The sequence below is a fragment of the Chlorocebus sabaeus genome, chromosome 11 (assembly GCF_047675955.1).
Source record: "Chlorocebus sabaeus isolate Y175 chromosome 11, mChlSab1.0.hap1, whole genome shotgun sequence".
Lineage (NCBI taxonomy): Eukaryota > Metazoa > Chordata > Mammalia > Primates > Cercopithecidae > Chlorocebus > Chlorocebus sabaeus.
Window position 1 is genome coordinate 107,036,111 of NC_132914.1, and position 20,362 is coordinate 107,056,472.

General features: G+C 51.1%; 1 protein-coding gene across 1 annotated transcript; it reads left to right on the forward strand.

Annotated features, from left to right (window-relative positions):
- The first annotated feature begins 1,661 nt into the window (after window positions 1–1,661).
- Window positions 1,662–19,336, forward strand: TCHP (trichoplein keratin filament binding). Its single transcript, XM_008004651.3, has 13 exons — window positions 1,662–1,802; window positions 3,456–3,643; window positions 4,376–4,586; window positions 5,175–5,231; window positions 7,246–7,314; window positions 8,202–8,375; window positions 9,260–9,372; window positions 9,543–9,609; window positions 11,679–11,851; window positions 13,600–13,681; window positions 15,030–15,215; window positions 15,787–15,930; window positions 17,862–19,336. Exons 2-13 carry the CDS (start codon window positions 3,456–3,458, stop codon window positions 17,892–17,894), a joined length of 1,497 nt encoding a protein of 498 aa, XP_008002842.3. The 5' UTR covers window positions 1,662–1,802; the 3' UTR covers window positions 17,895–19,336.
- The last annotated feature ends 1,026 nt before the right edge of the window (window positions 19,337–20,362 follow it).

The following is a 20,362-nucleotide window of genomic DNA, read 5'->3' on the forward strand; positions in this document are numbered from 1 at the left end:
GCGTTCTGACTGTAGAGGCCATGTTTTGAGACAGGGTCTCGCTCTGTCACTCAGGCTGGAGTGCAATGGTGTGATCACGGCTCACTGCAGCCTCTCTGTCCTGAGCTTGAGTGATCCTCCCACCTCAGCCTCCCAAGTTGCTAGGACTATAGGTGTGCGCCACCACAGCCTGCTAATTTTATTTATTTATTTATTTATTTATTTATTTATTTATTTAATTTGGAGACAGAGGCTCACTCTGTCGCCCAGGCTGGCGTGCAGCAGCGCAATCTCGGCTCACTGCAACCTCTGTCTCCCAGGTTCTAGCAATTCTCCTGCCTCAGCTTCCCGAGTAGCTGGGATTACAAGCATCTGCCATCATGCCCGGCTAATTTTTTATTTTTAGTAGAGACAGGGTTTCATCATGTTGGCCAGGATGGTCTTCAACTCCTGACCTCAGGTAATCCACCCTCCTCGGCCTCTCAAAGTGCTGGGATTACAGGCGTGAGCCACTGAACCCAGCTGAGGCCATGATGCTGCATCCAGGAAAACCAGAGATGAATACAGAATGGAGAAATGAAGAAGAAATGAAAGAATAGGAAAATGAAAGAAAAGAAAACAAACAAGTAAGTATTTTTCTTCATTTTCTTTTTAATGGAATAGTTGGTATGTAATGCTTGTAGCACACATGAGTTATAAAACATACTAATAGAATGAACACTCTTGAACTCATCACCAATATAATACTATAATATAAAGTTATTGACTGGGCGCGGTGGCTTACTCCTGTAATCCTAGCACTTTAGGAGCCTGAGGCAGGTGGATCATGAGGTCAGGAGGTCAAGACCAGCCTGGCCAATATGGTGAAACCCCGTCTCTACTAAAATACAAAAAATTAGCCAGGTGTGGTGGCGGGCGCCTGTAGTCCCAGCTACTCGAGAGGCTGAGGCAGGGTAATCGCTTGAACCCGTGAGGCAGAGGTTGTAGTGAGCCGAGATTGCACCACTGCATTCCAACCTGGCGACAGAGCGAGACTCCGTCTCATTAAAAAAAAAAAAAAAATTACCAATAACTTCCATCTACTTATGCCAGCAGGTCTCTGCCCAAGTTGTACATTGAACACACCTGGGGAATCTTGGAAAACACTGGTACTCTCAGATGGGATTTGGGGTTTCATTTGGGCATCTGGATTTTTTTAAGGTATCTGGATTTCTTCTTTTTTTTTGAGACAGTGTCTGGCTCTGTCACCGAGGCTGGAGTGCAGTGGCACAGTCATGGCTCACAGCAGCCTTGATCTCCTGGGCTTAAGTGATCCTTCCACCTCAGTCTCCCGAGTAGCTGGCACCACAAGTCCCACCATGCCGGGTTAAGTTTAAAAATTTTTTTAGAGACAGGGGTCCCTCTATGTTGCCCAGGCTGGTATCTGGTGATTCCCATGCGCAGCCAGGTTTGAGGATCACTGGCTTATATTCTCCTCCCCCTGGTTTCCGCCTTCACCTTCAGGTGATGGTAACCACCATCCTCAAATACGCGCAGTGCACGGACAGATTCTTTGCCTCCATCCTTCCCTAGTTCAAGGAGTAGCGACGTTTGCTGTTTATCTCCCGCCGGCCACGAGGGGGCACCAGAGAAAAACACAGGCTCCCTTCGTGCTGAAGGAGGCTTGGCCCTTGCGACGCTCCGTCGTCGGGCTCGTTGCTGGCGCAACCAGGGCGGAAACTGCCGGCGTTGCTGTAGCGAGTCTGGGAATTACACCGGGGGACTGGCCCGCGCAGGGAACTCGGGCCGGGGGACTCTTCGGAAACTCCAAGACTCAGAGAAATGTGAGTCGAGGGGTTGGACTCGGCCGGATCCGGCGTTAGGGCAGGGCCCGCAGGCGGCCCGCGCGGGCGGGAACCGGGGCGGCAGTCCACGGACGCGAGCTCAGGGCGCCACCGGGGTCCTCACTCTGCTCCTCACGACGCGCCGTGACCCCCTGTATTGCACGTGCATGTTCAGGTCGAGAGAGGGATGCGACGTGTTCGGGGAGTAGATCAGCTTGTGGGTGGCCAATCTGGGACCGGAATCTTAAACTTTTGACTCTTGATGCAAAAGTTGATCCACTGGCGGTTTTACGGGGCGGGGAAAAAAGTATGTGAAGCTTGCCACGGTCTCGAGACCGAGATCACACGTTAGCAGCCCGCCGGCTACATTTGGACCATAGATGCAGAGTGTTTGCCCCCAAACCTGGAGGACCTCGAGTATGAGATTCTTGGCGTGGACCAGGCTTTTTCGCTCATTCGACGGGCGTTCCTACCCAGGCACTGCATCGACCCTGCACTCGAGGACAGCTTTTGGGACAGGGGAATTGGTGCCTGGAGTGAGACTGCTCTCTGCTTTCAGGGCTCCAGCTGTATCCCTGCATTGCTCAGGCAATTCCTCTCTCTAGCTCTCAGCTTCTTCATCTGCAGGGTGAAAGGTCTGTCCTCCATGGTAGCCCAAAATACTTCCGAGTGTTATATCAGGCGAGGTCCCTCCCACGGGGCTGCCAGAGCCAGGGCAGGTTGGTCCCAACAGGCAGCCCCTCGCAGTGTAGAGAACCGTGGGCTTTGGTCTCAGACGGACATGAATTAGGAACCCAGCTTGTTTATTTCCTTTGCTTCCTGGCTCTGTGATCCTGAGCAAATCACTTCACCTCTTCGAACTTAAGTTTCCTCACCTGCCAAATAGCGAGGTGATTGTAAGAATGAAAAAAAGTCGTATGTATTGAGTGCTTGGCACGTACATGTGTTCATTACATTATTGTCTCTGTTTAAGTAGAGCATAAATGCCCCCGATGTGCCTAGTTTAGCAGTCTTAGGACAATCCCTGTGTCTGTCTGTTGTGTCCCTGGTGGTGGCTGGCCCACAGCTGGGTGCATGCAGTCCAGAATTTTTGATGTTTTAGGTTTTTTTTGAGACAGAGTCTCACTGTCGCCCAGGCTAAGTGCAGTGGTGCTATCGTGGCTCGCTGCAGCCTTGACGTCCTGGGCTCAAGCAGTCCTCTTGTCTCAGCCTCCTGAGTAGCTGGGATTACAGCCATGCCACCACTCCTGGCTAATTTTTGATTTTTGTCGAGATGAGGTCTCATGATGTGGCTGGTCTCCAACTCCTGGCCTCAAGTGATCCTCCTGCCTCAGCCACCCAAAGTGTTGGGATTACATGCGTGAGCCACCGCATCTGGCTAAGGTTTATTGTTTTGTTTTGTTTTGAGACAAAGTCTTGCACTGTCGCCTAGGCTGGAGTGCAGTGGCACGATCTTGGCTCACTGCAACCTCCACCTCCTGGGTTCAAGCGATTCTCCTGCCTCAGCCTCCCAAGGAGCTGGGATTTAAGTTCCACCCGGTGATTTCACTGTGCAGCCAAGGGGTGGTAACCACTTGTTAAAGGGATGAGGCTAAGCTGGTGAGGGTTCCTGGGGTTTACAGTGGCTCACTTTCCTCCCATTCCTGTTCTCAGATGGCGCTCCCCACGCTGCCGTCCTACTGGTACAGCCAGCAGCACCTGAATCAGCAGTTAGCACGACAGCGAGAGCAGGAGGCCCGGCTTCGGCAGCAATGGGAGCAGAACAGCCGTTACTTCAGGATGTCTGATATCTGTAGCTCCAAACAGGCAGAATGGAGCTCTAAAACCTCCTACCAGCGGAGGTAATTTTGCGGTAACTGCCGATTGGATGGAGGTGGGGGCTACTTGCCAGTCAGGGGATGAGGCCTTAAGGATTTAGGGAGAGTAGGATTTGCCAGGCAGCATGAATTACCTGCATAGTGATGTTTTTCCAGCTGGAAGTGGAAAAAAAGATCATCTATGCAGCCGTACATTGGCATTGAAAAAGATAAAATGATGCAGAAGAATATGATAGAATTTGGAAGCCTGCTTGTAACCCCATATCCCCAGAGAGAGCCACAGTTAACAGTCTCGCAGGTATCCTTCCATGCTTTTACTCATTGGTATTTGTGCTTAAATAAACACACACACAAAAAAACTGCTTTTATAGAAATACATGTAAACACATGGAGGCTGAAAGCATAGGCTTTGAAGTCAGATAGACCTAGATGGAAATCCTGACCGTGTCTCTTGCTAAATGTATGAGCTTTGGTTTCCTCATCAGTCAAGTAGGGCTACAGCAGACCTATACTATAGGATTTATGTGGTGGATAATATATACATTATTTATACATTTATACATTTTCTTTTTGCAAAAACAAGATTTTCTCTTAGGCATACTATTCTGTGACCTGCTGTCTTCACTTTAGCTGGGGACACATTCCTGTGTCATCATGACACATCTACTACGTCAGCCTCTTTTACCTACACAGCAGAGCAGAGCACGCTCCCTGTGGCTGTAGCATGATTGATTCAGGCAGGCCCCTTTCACCCAGCATGCACGCCTATCAGCGTGAGAAGATGAAGGAAGAGAAGAGGAAGAGTCTGGAGGCCCGACGGGAGAAGCTCAGGCAGCTCATGCGGGAGGAGCAGGACCTCCTGGCCAGAGAACTGGAGGAGCTGAGGCTGAGCATGAACTTGCACGAAAGAAGAATCCGGGAGCAGCACGGGAAGCTGAAATCAGCCAGAGAAGAGCAGAGGAAACTGGTAACTTCCCAGAAGCCTTCAGGAGGCTGTGGAGCAGGAGTGCCCCCAGCCTGAGTGTGTCGCACATATAGGGCCATTCCTGGCTGCTCAGGTCTGATGAGAGGCCAGTTCACTCCAGAGCCAGCAGGAAAGGAGCTTAAGTCCGTGTGCAGGGACTGGGTTTTGGATCAGTTAGCTGTATTCTCTTTAGCCCCTTCAATCATTACATCTGAGTGCTTTTCCTTTCTTCCAGTTCTGTGGGCCCATAGAGATCTGGGAATAATCTGTTTTACCTTCCAAAGTAGTTATGTGAAACAGTGAGCCCTGATCTGTGCTTTTCAGCCTGCTGTATTATTTTGAGACCCCTAGATAGGACCTCTGTGTAGCATCAGATTTTGGTCCCCTTTTGTCACCATTGCAAGAGTCACTTGGTAGTGTCATGTGGTTCTTAGAGCTGTGCATGTGAAGCACAAGGGTTTGAACAGTGGGTGCAGTGACAGTATGAATGGAGGCACTCATAGCCTGAGCTGACTTCCACTGTGTGTCATCCAAAACATGAATGGATTTGAAAACTGACATCAGGCTTTCCATTTTGTGTTTTCTTGATAGATTGCTGAACAACTTTTGTATGAACACTGGAAAAAGAACAACCCAAAACTTCGAGAGGTGAAAATCAGAGACCTCCATTGATTTGCCTAAGTAGATGAAATTATGTTTCCAGACCTTTTTTTTTTTTTTTTTAACACATATCTTGTACTGGGTTGAAACAGAGGAGGGAACCTTGAGCCACCTGAAAAGAGCGCCAGGCAGAAGATCTGGCACAGGCTGCACTGAGTGGTTCATTCAGTTGTTGAACAAATGTTGATTGAAGCTCTGCTGCCTGTTCTACCAGGTGGGGGCATGGAGATTAGACGTGGTTTCTGCTGTCTCCAGCACGGGAAACAGTGGATAGCTCATTACCAGGCAGGGTGCAGGGTGCTGGGCCAGCCTGAGAGGATGATCATGGGCCAGCACACTCAACTCTGGAGGGGTCGGAGAGGCTTCCCAGAGGGGTTCCTGGGGTGGAAGAGTTTGAAGGGATGTATGTGTGTAGAGGTGAGGAAAAGATGTTCTAGGTTGATGTGACTATGAGAACCAGGCCTGAGACTTGAGAGCAGAGTGAGCCCCGGGAGCTGAAAGTGTCTGGGTGAGGCTAGGATGTCAGATAGGGAGAACACCAAGAAATGATGCTGGTGAGGCAGACAGTGCCAGACGCCATAAGAGCTTGTGTGACCTTCCTCTGAAGGTGCTGGGGGCGGCACACAGGATCCCGGCTGCATTTCAGAGAGATCCCTCTGGCAGCAGTGTGCCAGCTGGCAGGGAGGGCTGCTGCGACAGCCCAGCTGGGGGATGGTGAAGGCCTGAACTGGGCTGGCAGGGGAGAGGAGGACAAACTGCAGGAGAGGGGGTGACCTCTTGGTTTGGTGGCCTTGTTCAGTGGAGATTTGGCTGCAGGGAGATCATCCCTCACTGTTACGAATTTATTTTCGACTTACAGTTTTTATATGCATTTGGTGCCTTCACATTATTCGTAGTTACATTTAGAAATTGCCAGTCACTAAATAATGGAACATCTAGTGCTTTTGTGTAGTTTGCACTAATCTGTGGGGGGACTCCTTAGCCCTATTGGCTTTGGTGGAATCATCTAGAGCCGTTAAATCAGAGAAGTTTATTCAGAACATTCAAGTTAGTTGCCTGTGTTCACAGCTGTAAGTTGGGAAAGATTATTGTAAGACTTTTTTGTAGAGACAGGGTCTCCCTATGTTGCTCAGGCTGGTCTTGAACCTGGGCTCAAGTGATCCTCCCACCTCAGCCTCCCGAGTAGCTGAGGCTACAGGTGGGCGCCTCCATATCCGGCTAATTTTATAAACAGTTTCCCAGACAAAAGATTTGGATTGAATGTTGTGATCCATTTTCTAATCCAGGAGATTCTCTGCGCTCAAATCTCTTATTAACAATACTAAACTTGCCGGGCGCGGTGGCTCACGCCTGTAATCCCAGCACTTTGGGAGGCTGAGGCGGGCGGATCACAAGGTCAGGATATCGAGACCACGGTGAAACCCCGTCTCTACTAAAAATACAAAAAAATTAGCCGGGCACGGTGGCGGGTGCCTGTAGTCCCAGCTACTTGGGAGGCTGAGGCAGGAGAATGGCAGGAACCCAGGAGGCGGAGCTTGCAGTGAGCCGAGATCACGCCACTGCACTCCAGCAAGGGGGACAGAGCGAGACTCCATCTCAAAAAACAAACAAACAAAAAAACAATAATAAACTTGTTGCACCCACTGGAGCATCACTTGCTACAGGGAGTACATTTTCCATCTGCTCTGCAGAGCAAGCTTTGGGGAGCCAGACACAGGGTTGAGTCTTCTCCTCACCCAGCTGTCTCTTGGGGCCTGGCATGCAGGAGACCAACCCACGCTGGCCTTCGAAATTGTATTTCCATCTCAGTGTCCAGCTTAACCCCAGGGCTAGTGGGAAGGAAGTCTCTGTTACTTTGTACCAGCTCAGGAGATTGATGTAGGAGCGCCTGGTCCTTTGGTCTTCTGATTGACTTGCATTCACACTGTACATGTTGAAGTCGCCCCACGCTCTCTACTGGATGCCTGTGAGGAGATTCACACCCTCCCCCTTCCATCCTCAGGTGGAGCTGGACCTTCACCAGAAGCATGTGGTAAACTCTTGGGAAACGCAGAAAGAAGAAAAAAAACAGGTGTGGTGTGCGACTCAGGGAATAGCCCCGCGTTCTGCTGTGCAGGACTGTTGACGCCTTTGCATTCCTTTACCGTTTTCAGCGTCAGTGACTCCAGTTAAGGAGTATAGTATACTCTTTCTCAGTTTACATGACACATGTGAAAACTGAACGTTTGCTTTTACACATACCAGAATCCTTTGTGATCATTCCCAAGGCAGAATAAGGCCAGGTGACCAGGACTGGGAGGTGGCAAGTAGAGTATGCATCTTCTTTTTTTCTTTCGGAGGCAGGGTCTTGCTCTGTCACCCAGGCTGGCGTGCAGTGGCGCAATTCACAGCTCAGTGCAGCCTCGACCAGCTGGGCTCAAGCAGTCCTCCTAACTCGGCTTCCCGAGCAGCTAGGACCACATGTGTGCACCACTGTGCCCAGCTAATTTTTTAGTTTTTGTAGAGATGGGGTCTTGTTCTGTTGCCCAGGCTGGTCTGGCCTCCTGGGCTTAAAAGATTCTCCCACCTGGGCCTCTCAAAGTGCTGGGATTAAAGGCGTGGGCCACAGGGTCCAGCTAGAACATGTGTTTTTAAGGGCTTTTTTGTCGCTCTTTTGATGAAATTTGCATCATAAACTCTCAGCCCTGGCTTCCAGTAGCCCCTTTGGGGTTGAGCTTCCACACCTCCGTGCACTGGTCGCTTTGCTGCCTGGTTCATTTTAGAAAGTGTTTTGTTGAGTGGGGAGGAAACCCAACATTATCAAGCCCCTCCCTGACTTGGTCTCTGAGGGCATTGTCATTTGGGATTCAGGCAGGATCTGCCTGGGCCCTGTGGCCTGCAGAACGGCGGCAGGAAGCTGGGATTTTGTTGGCTTACAGTACAGATACTGACCTCCTGTGTTTATTCGGTCCCTTGTAGCAAGAAGCCACCGCAGAGCAAGAGAACAAACGGTACGAAAATGAGTATGAAAGGGCCCGAAGGGAGGCGCTAGAACGGATGAAAGCTGAAGAGGAGAGGAGGCAGCTGGAGGACAAGCTCCAGGCCGAGGCACTGCTGCAGCAGATGGAGGAGCTGAAACTGAAGGAGGTGGAGGTGGGCACAAGCCCCTCTCAGCCATGACCTCCTCCACAGCTGCTCGTTAGTGTGAGATGGGCACTTGAGGGGCTGCCCTGAGAAGAGCCATAGCAGGGCTGAGGTTCCACAGTGGGCGGCAGCAGCCGGCTTCTCCCGCTCCCACGCATCCCCTTCCGCCTCCTGCTTTCCCAGCCTCCACGTTTGCGTGCCTGGATTTCAGAACGTTAACAACACGGAGCCAGTAGCTGTTCTCTTAGAGGTGCTTAGCGGCCTGCTGTTGGAGAACCTTCTTAGAATCTGGATTTTCCAGTGCACTGAGTAGACACGATTTAGACGGGTGGTCTGGCACCCGGCTCTCCATGGGGAGCAGGTTTCGGGTCTTGAGGCATAACTGAGGGTTTTTGGTGCAGGAGCTGTTTTTGGAGAACATGGTACAGTTTCCTTGAAAGAGTTAGATCTTTCTATTTAGATGAGGGAGGCCTATCTCCTGTGACCCCTCCCCTTGCCCAGGCCATGATTCAGGAACTACATTCTTAGTGCCTGCTACTTATTCTAGGTGCTGAGCACTGGGTTGGGAACTAGAGATAGAGCCTGACCAAGGCCCACAGTCCTGACCTCCTGGTGGGTGCTGTGTCAGCTGGAGGACAGTTGTTAAGTTACAGTAAGTGTGGACCAGTACAGGATCCTGTGGGAGTTTAGAGTTCGGTGCTCAGAAAGGCCCTTGCAGGAAATGGCTCAGATGAGATGGGATGAGTGAGTGAGTGGTGGGAGGGGATCGTGACCACCTGCATGGCCAGGCCACCATTGTGTAGTGTCTGCGAGAAATGGAGATGGAGAATGAAGGAAGATCTGATTCCCACGATCTCAGATCTCAGTCGAGCTTACTCTCATCATCACCACAGGCGACCAAACTAAAGAAGGAGCAGGAGAATCTGTTGAAGCAGCGGTGGGAGCTGGAGAGGCTGGAGGAAGAGCGGAAGCAGATGGAAGCCTTCCGGCAGAAGGCAGAGCTGGGGTGTGTGTCAGAGGGCCCCCACTCTTCCCAGGCGGGTGGGCCTCTTGCTTTTTCAGACTTGCATTCGTGTTGCCGAAACCGTAAAGTAGACAGCCTGGTCAGCAGTTGTCTAACTACTATTTCATTCTTTCTGAGATACTGAAGGCAGCACACATTTGATTCTCCTTCAGGCGCTTCTTGAGACATCAGTATAACGCTCAGCTCAACAGACGCACACAGCAGATCCAAGAGGAGTTGGTAAGTCTGAAGAGACAGCCTGACATCTTTCTTACCCTCTTTTGAAAAAAAAGTCTTCCATTGCTTAGTATATGAGTGTATTCTCGTAAGAATGAAAAGACAGTGAGGGGTTGGGGGAAAGGGGAGATGTTGGTCAAAGGGTACATCCCTCAGTTAGGAGATCCGGGAATAGTGTCCAGCATGTTGACCACAGCTGATGATACCTTATTGTATTCTTGAAATTTGCTAAGAGAGTTGATCTTAAGTGTTGTCACCAGAAAAACCAACTGTGAGATGATGGATATGTTAATTAGCTTGACCGTAAGGATCCTTTGCCAGCATAGATGGATAGATACAGATATCAAAACATCAAATTGTTTTTCAGTAAACGTGTTACTGAACATCACAACACAAAGTGAGATCCCCCTTGACCAGTGCCTACAATCTCTGTCTGTCCCCAGAGGTGTCTGTCTGGTGCTCATCTTTCTAGATATATTTACATACAGAGAGGTGGAGGTTTGTTTTTGTTTTTGTATTTAAATCTAATTGAGGTTGCATTCCTCAACATCTTCAATTAACACTAAATCTCTAATTTTTTAAAAGATTGGCCATGCGCGGTGCCTCACGCCTGTAATCCCAGCACTTTGAGAGGCCGAGGCAGGCGGATCACTTGAGGTCAGGAGTTTGAGGCCAGCCTGAACGACATGGTGAAACCCCATCTCTGCTAAAAATACAAAAACTAGCCGGGCATGGCCAGGCGCTGTGGCTCACGCCTGTAATCCCAGCGCTTTGGGAGGCCGAGGCAGGTGGATCACCTGAGGTCAGCAGGAGTTTGAGACCAGCCTGACCAACGTGGTGTAACCCCGTCTCTACTAAAAAATACAAGAATTAGCCGGGCGTGGTGGCAGGCGCCTTAATCCCAGCTATTTGGGAGGCAGAGGCAGGAGAATCGTTTGAACCCGGGAGGCGGAGGTTGCAGTAAGCTAAGATGGAGATATTGCACTCAAACCTGTGGGACAAGAGTGAGACTTCTCTCAAAACAGCAACAAAAACTAGCCGGGCATGGTGGTGCATGCCTGTAATCCCAGCCACTTGGGGGGTTGAGACAGGATAATTGTTTGAACCCAAGAGGTGGAGGTTGCAGTGAGCCGAGTTCGCACCACTGTACTCAGGCCTGGGCAACAGAGTGAGACTCTGTCTCAAAAAGAACAAACAAAAAAAGGTCATTATGCTTAGATTGAACCTGTTCTTTTCAAATAGCTCCTTCATATTCCTAAGTACTTTGATGAGCTCCCTTGCAGTGAGGGGGACAGACCCAATATGGGGCACAGTGGCACAGTTGGTCCTGGTGTGCAGCTGTTTTTTATGGGGTCTTGCTCTGTTGTCCAGGCTGGAGTGCAGTGGCACAATCACGGCTCACTGCAGCCTTGACCTCCCAGGCTCAAGCCATCCTCCCACCTCAGCCTCTCGAGTAACTGGGACCATAGGTGTGCATCACCATGCTTTGTAGAGATGGGGTCTTGCTACATTGCCTAGGCTGGTCTTGAAGCCCTAGGCCCAAGTGATCATCCCATCTCAGCCTCCAAAAGTGCTGGGATTGCAGGCATGAGCTCCAGTGCCCAGCCTCCTGCACTCTTTTAATGCTTCCATTATGTCTATGTGCATAGTAGCTAATTCCCCACCAAGGAGCATTTTGGTTGTTTCTGGTTTTTCCCTCTTATATAAAAGCTGCAACGAGTGTTTTGCACCTTTGTGTCACTGTGGTCTTTATTCTTACAAGTGGAATTTTTGCTAAGTTATATTCCAAAAAGTTGCGCAACCAGATGTGTCCGAGGGCATGTGGTGGTGGTGGAGTCTCCCTTTAGCCAGAGGGAAGCTCCTAGGCCTGTGCCGTGTCTGAACCACCCCTCGTGGTTATCCCCGGTCTATTCCAGAAATAATTCAGCATCTTCCCATCTCTGTCTTGAGAACACTGTGTAGGATCACTAATGTCTGTGTAGAAAGGAAAGGAAGGGCAGGCCCCTCTGTAGGCTCTCACTGCAGAAGGGCTCCGTCCAGCCCAGCCACATGCCACCCTCTGCTTCCTCTAGGAGGCAGACAGGCGGATCCTGCAGGCCCTGCTTGAGAAGGAGGACGAGAGCCAGCGCCTCAACCTGGCCAGGCGGGAGCAAGCTGTGGCCGATGCGGCCTGGATGAAGCAGGCCATTGAGGAGCAGCTGCAACTGGAGCGGGCGCGGGAGGCAGAGCTGCAGGTGCTGCTGAGGTGAGGGCGGCCACTGACTGGACCAGACGCTCCTGGCCTAGACTCTGGTACCTTGAAATGCCCCATGGGTCACCTGTTACTAAAATATCTATTGGCTGGGCGTGGAGGCTCACACCTGTAATCCCAGCGCTTTGAGAGGCCAAGGCAGGTGGATCGCTTGAGCCTAAGAGTTCGAGATCAGCCTGGGCAACATGGCAAAACCCCAGTATCTACCAAAAATACACAAATTGGCCAGGCGTGGTTGTTCATACCTGTAGTCCCAGCTATTTGGGAGGCTAAGTGGGAGAATCACTTGAGCCCAGGAGGTTGAAGCTCTGATCAGCCATGATTGCACCACTGCACTTCAGCCTGGGTTACAGAGCGGGACTCTGTCTCAAAAAAAAAAAAAAGAAGAAGAAATACCTGTGTATGTTGTCCATCATTCCCGAGGAGCACATCTTCATAATGGACCTGGCCTCTGGGGGTGTTTCCCTTGTATTATCTGAGGTGGAAATCATTAAGGTTTAGAGTAACGATGTGTTCATCTGAAATCTGAGAGGTTTGGAAGGAAATTCTTTGTTTTTGTTTTTTGTTTTTCTGAGATGGAGTTTCGCTCTGTCACCCAGGCTGGAGTGCAGTGGCGTGATCTTGGCTCACTGCAACCTCTGCCTTCTGGGTTCAAGCAATTCTCTGCCTCAGCCTCCCGAGTAGCTGGGATTACAGGTGCCCGCCACCATATCCGGGTAATTTTTGAATTTTTAGTAGAGACGGGGTTTCACCATCTTGGCCAGGCTGGTCTTGAACTCCTGACCTTGTGATCCGCCCACCTTGGCCTCCCAAAGTGCTGGGATTATAGGCATAAGCCACCATGCCCAGCCAGAAGGAAGTTCTTATAGAGATGTTGAATGCTGCTTACATATATAAAACTGAGTTTGGGTCCTAAAGATTAAACTAGTAGATTGAAATCATCGAATAATAAGTAGCATACATTGAGCACTTACTGCATGCTGGACATTGTGCCAAGTGCTTTATAGGCCTCATCTTACTGAGTCCTGACTTTCAGCCAAGTGGTGGCTTGTGAGACACGGAGACTCGAAGAGGTCACTTGGTCCAGGGTGAGCTATCAATGACACAGGCGCATGGTGGCAGGGCTCAGGCCCAGGCAGCGCCCTGCTTCTCTCCAGGTCCTGATGGTTTCATTCATCTCTGTGTTAAACAGCCATGGTGTAAGTTGCCCCAGTTGCTTTTTATAAGGAGATGGGGGTATTAAAAAGGTAACTTGAAATACTTCCAACACGGTGGCTCACACTTGTAATCCCAGCGCTTTGGGAGGCCAAGGCAGGTAGATCACTTGAGGTCAGGAGTTCAAGACCAGCCTGACCAACATGGTGAAACCCCATCTCTGCTAAAAATACAACAATTAGCCGGCCATGGTGATGCATGCCTGTAATCCCAGCTGCTCAGGAGGCTGAGGGACTAGAATCACTTGAACCTGGGAGGTGGAGGTTGCAGTGGGCCTAGATTCGCACCACTGCACTCTAGCGTGGGCAACAGAGTGAGACCCATCTCAAAAATAAAAAAATAAAAAACTTTCAACAGTACTTTCCATGGATTCTGTCCTTAATTGTAATCTTTTCAAAGTGTGTGCGGATGTTTATCTGCAGGGTGGCCCTGCAGCAGCCATGTGCCCTGCAGCCCTGTGTGTTCTGTAGCTCACTTCCTGCCAGGGCGGGGAGGAGCCTGCTGTCGTCCCTTTTGTGTTTGTCCAGGGAGGAGGCCAAGGAGATGTGGGAAAAGAGAGAGGCAGAGTGGGCCCGAGAGCGCAGCGCACGGGACAAACTGATGAGCGAGGTAATCCCAGCTGCGGCGACGTGGACCGGCTACTGGGTCCTGGGCAAGTGTCTGGAAGTCCATGGTCAGTCACCCTGCCAGATGCTCTGGGAACAGTCTTCTCTGGTCGTTTTAAGTGGGCTTTAAAAATCATTGAAAAAGTAATATGAGTTTAGTAGAAAAGAATTCAGAAGTACAGAGAGTAGGAATGGAAAAAAGTACCCCAGAGCCCATCCTGTACGCAGCCATAGCTGCTTCGTCCATCTGCTCTTCTGTTTCTATGCCTGACCTTTTTTCTACATGTATTTCTTGCTGTCTTGTGCTGTTTGGCTTCAAGCATTGTGACATGCTGTTACATCTTTATAAACACCACGTCGGGGCTGTATGGCGGACTGTCCTCTCACCCGCTGTCTTTCCATTCCCTCTGATGGGTGTGCTGTGTTTTTCTAATTGGAAGCCGTTCTGAGAAACGCTGCCGAGAGCCTCTTGGTGCCTGAGGCTCTTCCCACGCGTTTCCCCGCTCTGGGTAGACGACGGCCGTGAACTGGAGGACGTAACTGCTTTGCTGGTCAGTGTGTACACTGTGTGTGGAAGACACACCCCAACCGCAGGGAAATCTGGGAGAAGAGAGTGTGTCATCCATGGGCTGAAAGCTGTTGTAAAGTGGTTTTGAATGAGAACCTCTATGTTGTGTCTGGTAGTATGTTGTATTTTGGAATCCACAGGAAATCAGGTCCCAGTTGGTGATGTTTTGCTCTTGTAAATACTAAGAATTCTCCAGTGCCTTTTGATTTTCCTCCTGATGGCGGCCACTTTCTGTCCCCCCAGCCCTGCAGCGTCACTGTGGAGAGTGTCAGGTGGCTTCTTGCTCCTGACTGTGGCCTGGGCTGGAGTTGAGGCGTCACACGGCTCTGGGGCCAGGTCTCAAACACAGCAGGTTCAAAGGAAGGTTAGAGGATCACCGCGGCTCCGCCTCTGGTCATCTGTGTGGCTTGTGGCTCTCTTGTTTTTGGAACCCTCTGAGAGGAGGGAGACTCACCTTGTTGCTGCAAGGTGTCTGTGTCCCTGGGGAGAGCGCTCCATCCCCATCTCCTTTAATTTCTTGGCACTCAGCTGTCTCTCCATAATACACAGTCTGGATACATTTTGTGTGTGTTGGGGTGCGAGGGAAACGCATCTTGTATACTGGCAGGCGTGGCCGACATGAGAGCAAATCCTGTAGTCTGGCTCTGCCTCTGTCTGTGTACTTGGGCCTGAGGCCCAAGGATGAGGCTGGGCCTTGCTGTAGCTACAGCCTGTCCAAGGTTTGTGGAACCAGGATCTGTTAGGGTCAACCTCAAAGCTGCCCTTTTCTTTCTGCCGAGGTTAGGTTCTGACAGGGAGGCAACAGCAAATACAAGAGAAGATTGAACAGAACCGACGGGCACAAGAGGAATCCCTGAAACACAGGGAGCAACTTATTCAAAATCTCGAGGAGGCAAGAAAGTCAGCTCGTCGTGAGAAAGAGGAGAGTGAAGAACTGAAATCGGCCAGGAAGCAGGAGCTGGAAGCCCAGGTGGGGCTGAGCCCGAGGGCAGGAGGCAGTGGGCCTGCTGTGGGTCTCGCATCATCCTGGGACAGGGTTCCGAGGCCCTGGACTGCCTGGCAGGGCTTGTGTGCGTTTGAGAACACAGTGCCCCCCTTTCCATCCCAGCTGCAGTCCTCATCCTCATGACTGGCTTCTTTCCCTCCATATCCTCCATGTTGTATGGGTGAGGCTGGCACTGCTATCTGTTCTCTTTACTCTGTCTGTTTCTGCAAATAGTTGGCTTCCTGGGGCCACAGTTCTCTCTTCATTTCAGTCCTTGATACATAAGACAGAACAGTCGTCCAAACACCTGGCCACATGCCGAGCTTTTCACGAGGTACACGCCACGCGTATAGCCTTTCTAGCTTTCTACAAGGTACATGCCATGCGTATAGCCTTTCAAGTCCCGTGTGCTCCCGTCTGTTCCTTGGCACCTGCATTGCTATTGCTCAGCTGTATTCTCCAGTCTGGGTAGGACCGCGGGCTTACCCTCCTCATCAGAGGCAGGGCTCTGCTCTGTGGGCCTTGTCGCGGGGGTGACTTTGCTCTTGGCACCCAGGTTGCAGAACGTCGGCTGCAGGCATGGGAAGCAGACCAGCAGGAGGAGGAGGAAGAGGAGGAGGCCCGGCGGGTCGAGCAGCTCTCAGATACCCTGCTGCAGCAGGAGGCAAAGACTATGGCCAAGCAGGGCTACCGGCCCAAGGTAGGAAGTCTGCCAGGAGACAGGCCAACACCAGCAAGACAGACTCTGCCCAGCCCCTGCTCCCCTGGGCCTGCTCATCGCCCTGCCATGACTCTGCTCTCTGGCCATCCGGGTTATTCCTTGTTCCTCTTCTCTTGTATTCCTCTTTTCCCTGACCAGCAGGGAGCCCTGACGCAGGGGCTGTTCCAGTCCTTGGTTGGGCCTCAAACCTTGAAGTGATTTTGCTCTGGCCTCTGCCTACTAAGCTGCATGCCTATCCACCCTCTTTGGGCAATCTAAGAAGAGCTGTGGGCACAGCTGCTGAGAGGGGTCAGAGCAGTAGGTCTAGGCTCCAGCTGCTGAGACAGCGAAGCCGGGTGAACAGGAGACCGGCCCCCCTCCTCCCTTCCCTCCCTACCGCCCTCCTCCCCTCCCTCCCTACCACGCTCCTCCCCTCCCTCCCTCCCTCTTGTGGGTGTCCTCCTACTCCACTCCCCTCCCCTCTGTGGGTGTCCTCCTCCCCTCCTGTGGGTGTCCTCCTCCTCCCCTCCTGTGGGTGTCCTCCTCCTCCCCTCCTGTGGGTGTCCTCCTCCTCCCCTCTGTGGGTGTCCTCCTCCTCCCCTCCTGTGGGTGTCCTCCTCCTCCCCTCTGTGGGTGTCCTCCTCCCCTCCTGTGGGTGTCCTCCTCCTCCCCTCCTGTGGGTGTCCTCCTCCTCCCCTCTGTGGGTGTCCTCCTCCTCCCCTCTGTGGGTGTCCTCCTCCTCCCCTCTGTGGGTGTCCTCCTCCTCCCCTCCTGTGGGTGTCCTCCTCCTCCCCTCTGTGGGTGTCCTCCTCCTCCCCCTTGTGGGTGTCCTCCTCCTCCCCCCTGTGGGTGTCCTCCTCCCCCCCTCCTGTGGGTGTCCTCCTCCTCCCCTCTGTGGGTGTCCTCCTCCCCCCCTCCCTCCTGTGGGTGTCCTCCTCCTCCCCTCTGTGGGTGTCCTCCTCCTCCCCTCTGTGGGTGTCCTCCTCCTCCCCTCTGTGGGTGTCCTCCTCCCCCCCTCCTGTGGGTGTCCTCCTCCTCCCCTCTGTGGGTGTCCTCCTCCCCCCCTCCTGTGGGTGTCCTCCTCCTCCCCTCTGTGGGTGTCCTCCTCCCCCCCTCCCTCCTGTGGGTGTCCTCCTCCTCCCCTCCTGTGGGTGTCCTCCTCCCCCCCTCCCTCCTGTGGGTGTCCTCCTCCTCCCCTCCTGTGGGTGTCCTCCTCCTCCCCTCTGTGGGTGTCCTCCTCCTCCCCTCCGCTCCGTACCTCCTGTAGGGTCCTCCTCCTCCCCTCCCCTCCCTCCCTCCCTCCTGTGGGTGTCCTCCCCTCCCCTCCCTGCCGTGTGTGTATCTGTTTCTCTGCCTCTCAGTGTCTTTGTTCCTGGACCTCTCTGCACAGCACCGTGGGGAGCACAGAGAAGCAAATGCTGTCTCCCCTGCCCTGAGGAAGCTGATGACTGAAGCACCCCCGCTGTTGGTTGTCCCCTCTGCCCTCCTTTACCCGGGCCACCCTGACCTCTTGGTGCCTGGAGTGCATTCCCCAGGACACATGCTGCAGAATGAGGGCTGGCTCCCTTGTGGTCCGATGACACTGGGAAACGGAGTGAAACAGAATTAGAGTAGCGTTCGCCATAGGCCACTTGCCCTCATACACTGACTCTCACAGGCACAGGGAACAGCATTTCCTAAACCCACTTGGCCATGGATCAGTGAGAGTGTCGGGGTCAGGTTTCACAGATCACATGTGAAAGTGTTTCTTAGGACTAATACTCAAAACTAAAAAGTTATCAAGTGCCTCATTGATGGCTTAGGGTCAGACTTTTTCAGCTGGAAATGAAACAGCTGTTTATATTGTTCTTTTAGCTTGTAGTTAAAACAAGGCTAATTCCTCATGCTCCAGATACTGCTGATCTGATCACTCTTATGTTTTCTTTTCTCAGCCTTATGGACATCCAAAAATTGCTTGGAACTGACTTCATGGGTACCATAAGCACAGAGAACAAGGGATGCTGAGGCTTCTGATCCCAGCCGCCAGGCAGTCTTACAGGGCTCTGTTACAGTCGGTGCCAGGGCACTGTCGGGCGGCTCAGCAGTGCCTGCTCAGGTTCATCATTGAAAGCATCCAGAGTTTGGCCAGACATTAGGTGTTGTGGTCTGCAGCACCTGGTGAGAGGCCCTTTCATGCCTTTTTTACCCAAGCAAGGGTCTTTGATGGGCACGTGTTTACGGCGCTGCTGCATAATCTTGTAATATAACAACAGTCGCATCAACTCAAGGTCAATACTAAGATCCACAGGTTGTACCTGTGAATAGGGCATGTGGTTTCCTGTTGTCTCACCTTTAATTGTCAGCCTCCAGTGTTGACTCTAGAAATGTGAGGAAAGCTTTTCAGTTTTTAAAATTGCCATTTAAACTCAGTCTATTAAAACCACCCTAGAGGTCTTGGTGCAGTGGATTTCAGAGTTTATTAATTTCGTGGTCCCAAAAGGATTATGTCTTTTGTATTCTGGAAGAAAAGAACTGTGAACAAATTAGAACCTTGGAACAGTCTGACGTCCGTGGATGCATTCCAGAAAGTGGCAAGAGATGAGTCTTTCCTCCTTCAGGAAGCATTTTGGTAGAATTTCCATGGAGCATTGTCTGTGAGTGACTGATCCCAACATGTATGTTACCAAGCCCCAAAAGGAACCTCAAGCTGGGTGTGGTGGCACGTGCCTGTAGTCCCAGCTACTCGGGAGGCTGCGGCAAGAGGATTGCTTGAGCCCAGGAATTCGGGCAAAAGAGTGAGACCCCATCTCTAAAACCAAAAAGGTACCTTAGAAGGTCACCTGGTTGGCTAACCTTTTAAAGGCAGGGGTGTGACACATGGGGCATCTAGTGTCTTGGGAATGTCTTGGCTACACGTAGCCTTCTGGGATATATGTGCCCAGAGGGAGAAGCACTGAGCCTGAAGAAACTAGGTGAGACTCGGAACCACAGACCGGCCAGAAATCTCTCCCACCATTATATCAGCGTGGTACAGGTTGCCATTCATTTCTACAAACAGGAACAAGTTCCTAGCAACAATAATATTATGACTTGTATTTTTACCATACTCTTCCTCTGAGGTTTAGTTTTCATCACATCGTGTTCAAGATTCCACATCTCCGTAAATTACAGCTAATTACAGGGCATTGTTCCATGGTTATTAAAAACCAGAGTTTATTAAAAATCCTGAGTCTAAGGGCTGCCTTATCTTTCACTTCCATTGTGCTGTAGAAACAGATTGAGCTGCAAACCATGTCCTTCATCTCTTGTTCATTTTCTTGCAACTCTTTGGCTCTGATCACCTGAGCAGTGCGTTCATCATGCATGCTCTCTCTTGCGTTCCTCGTTTCAGATTCCAGTAATTGTGAAATAAAATCCTGCTTCGACAGCACGGCTTCCTGGCTTTGTTACAGATTCTCTGATTGACTGCTGTAAAGTGCATTGTTGGTGACAGGCTTTTTACTGATTTAATCCACATCTCCCACATACAGGCTTGGCTGTTTTCTTTGATCACATTTTATAGGTTATATTCATTTTTCTTAGGAAAATGGTTTCTCCCTTTCGATTGGAACCACAGTGAACTGAATTTAAACTTTTTTTTTTGAAACAGGGCTTTGTTCTGGCACCCAGGCTGGAGTGTAACAGTGCAATCTCAGCTCACTGCAACCTCCGCCTCCCACGTTCAAGGGATCCTCCCACTTCAGCCTCCCCAGTAGCTGGAACTACAGATGTGTGCCACCAGTCCTGGCTAATTTAGTAGAGAAAGGGCTCTTGCCATGTTGCCCAAGCTGGTCTCGAACTCCTGGGCTCAAGTGATCCTCCTGTCTCAGCCTCTCAAAGTGCTAGGATTACAGGCATGAGCCACCATTCCTGGCCTGAATTTTTTTTCTTCTTCTTCTCTTTTTTTTTTTTTGATACGGAGTCTCACTCTTGTTGCCTAGGCTGGAGTGCAGTGGCGTGATCTTGGCTCACCGCAGCCTCCGCCTCCCGGGTTCAAGTGGTTCTGCCTCTGCCTCCCGAGTAGCTGGGATTACAGGCATGAGCCGCCACGCCTGGCCAGTTTTGTATTTTTAGTAGAGACAAGGTTTCTCCATGTTGGTCAGGCTGGTCTCGAACTTCTGATTTCAAGTGATCCACCTTCCTCCTCCGTCTCCCAAAGTGCTGGGATTAGAGGCATGAGCCACCACGCCCAGCCTAATTTTTTGTTTTTGAAGCCTGGTGGTAATCATTAGCATTAAAATTATGTTACACTGGTTCACTGCCCTAATTAAATGTTTCTGCTCTGCAGTGGTCCACAATAATTTGTTTTCTAAACTTAAAGTTTCCACTCTTTTACTATTTCTACTGTGGCCCATGCACCTCTGGGCCCAGGGTATTTGCGTTTTGTATTTTTATTGTGTTGTGGTTACCGATA

What these genes read in the sequence shown, in the direction of transcription:
- TCHP (XM_008004651.3), top strand. Translation starts at nt 3,456, where the DNA reads ATGGCGCTCCCCACGCTGCCGTCCTACTGGTACAGCCAGCAGCACCTG. An exon ending in AAAACCTCCTACCAGCGGAG is followed by an intron (nt 3,644 to 4,375) that starts GTAATTTTGCGG and finishes CCTTTCACCCAG; the next exon opens with CATGCACGCCTATCAGCGTG. An exon ending in CGGCAGAAGGCAGAGCTGGG is followed by an intron (nt 9,373 to 9,542) that starts GTGTGTGTCAGA and finishes ATTCTCCTTCAG; the next exon opens with GCGCTTCTTGAGACATCAGT.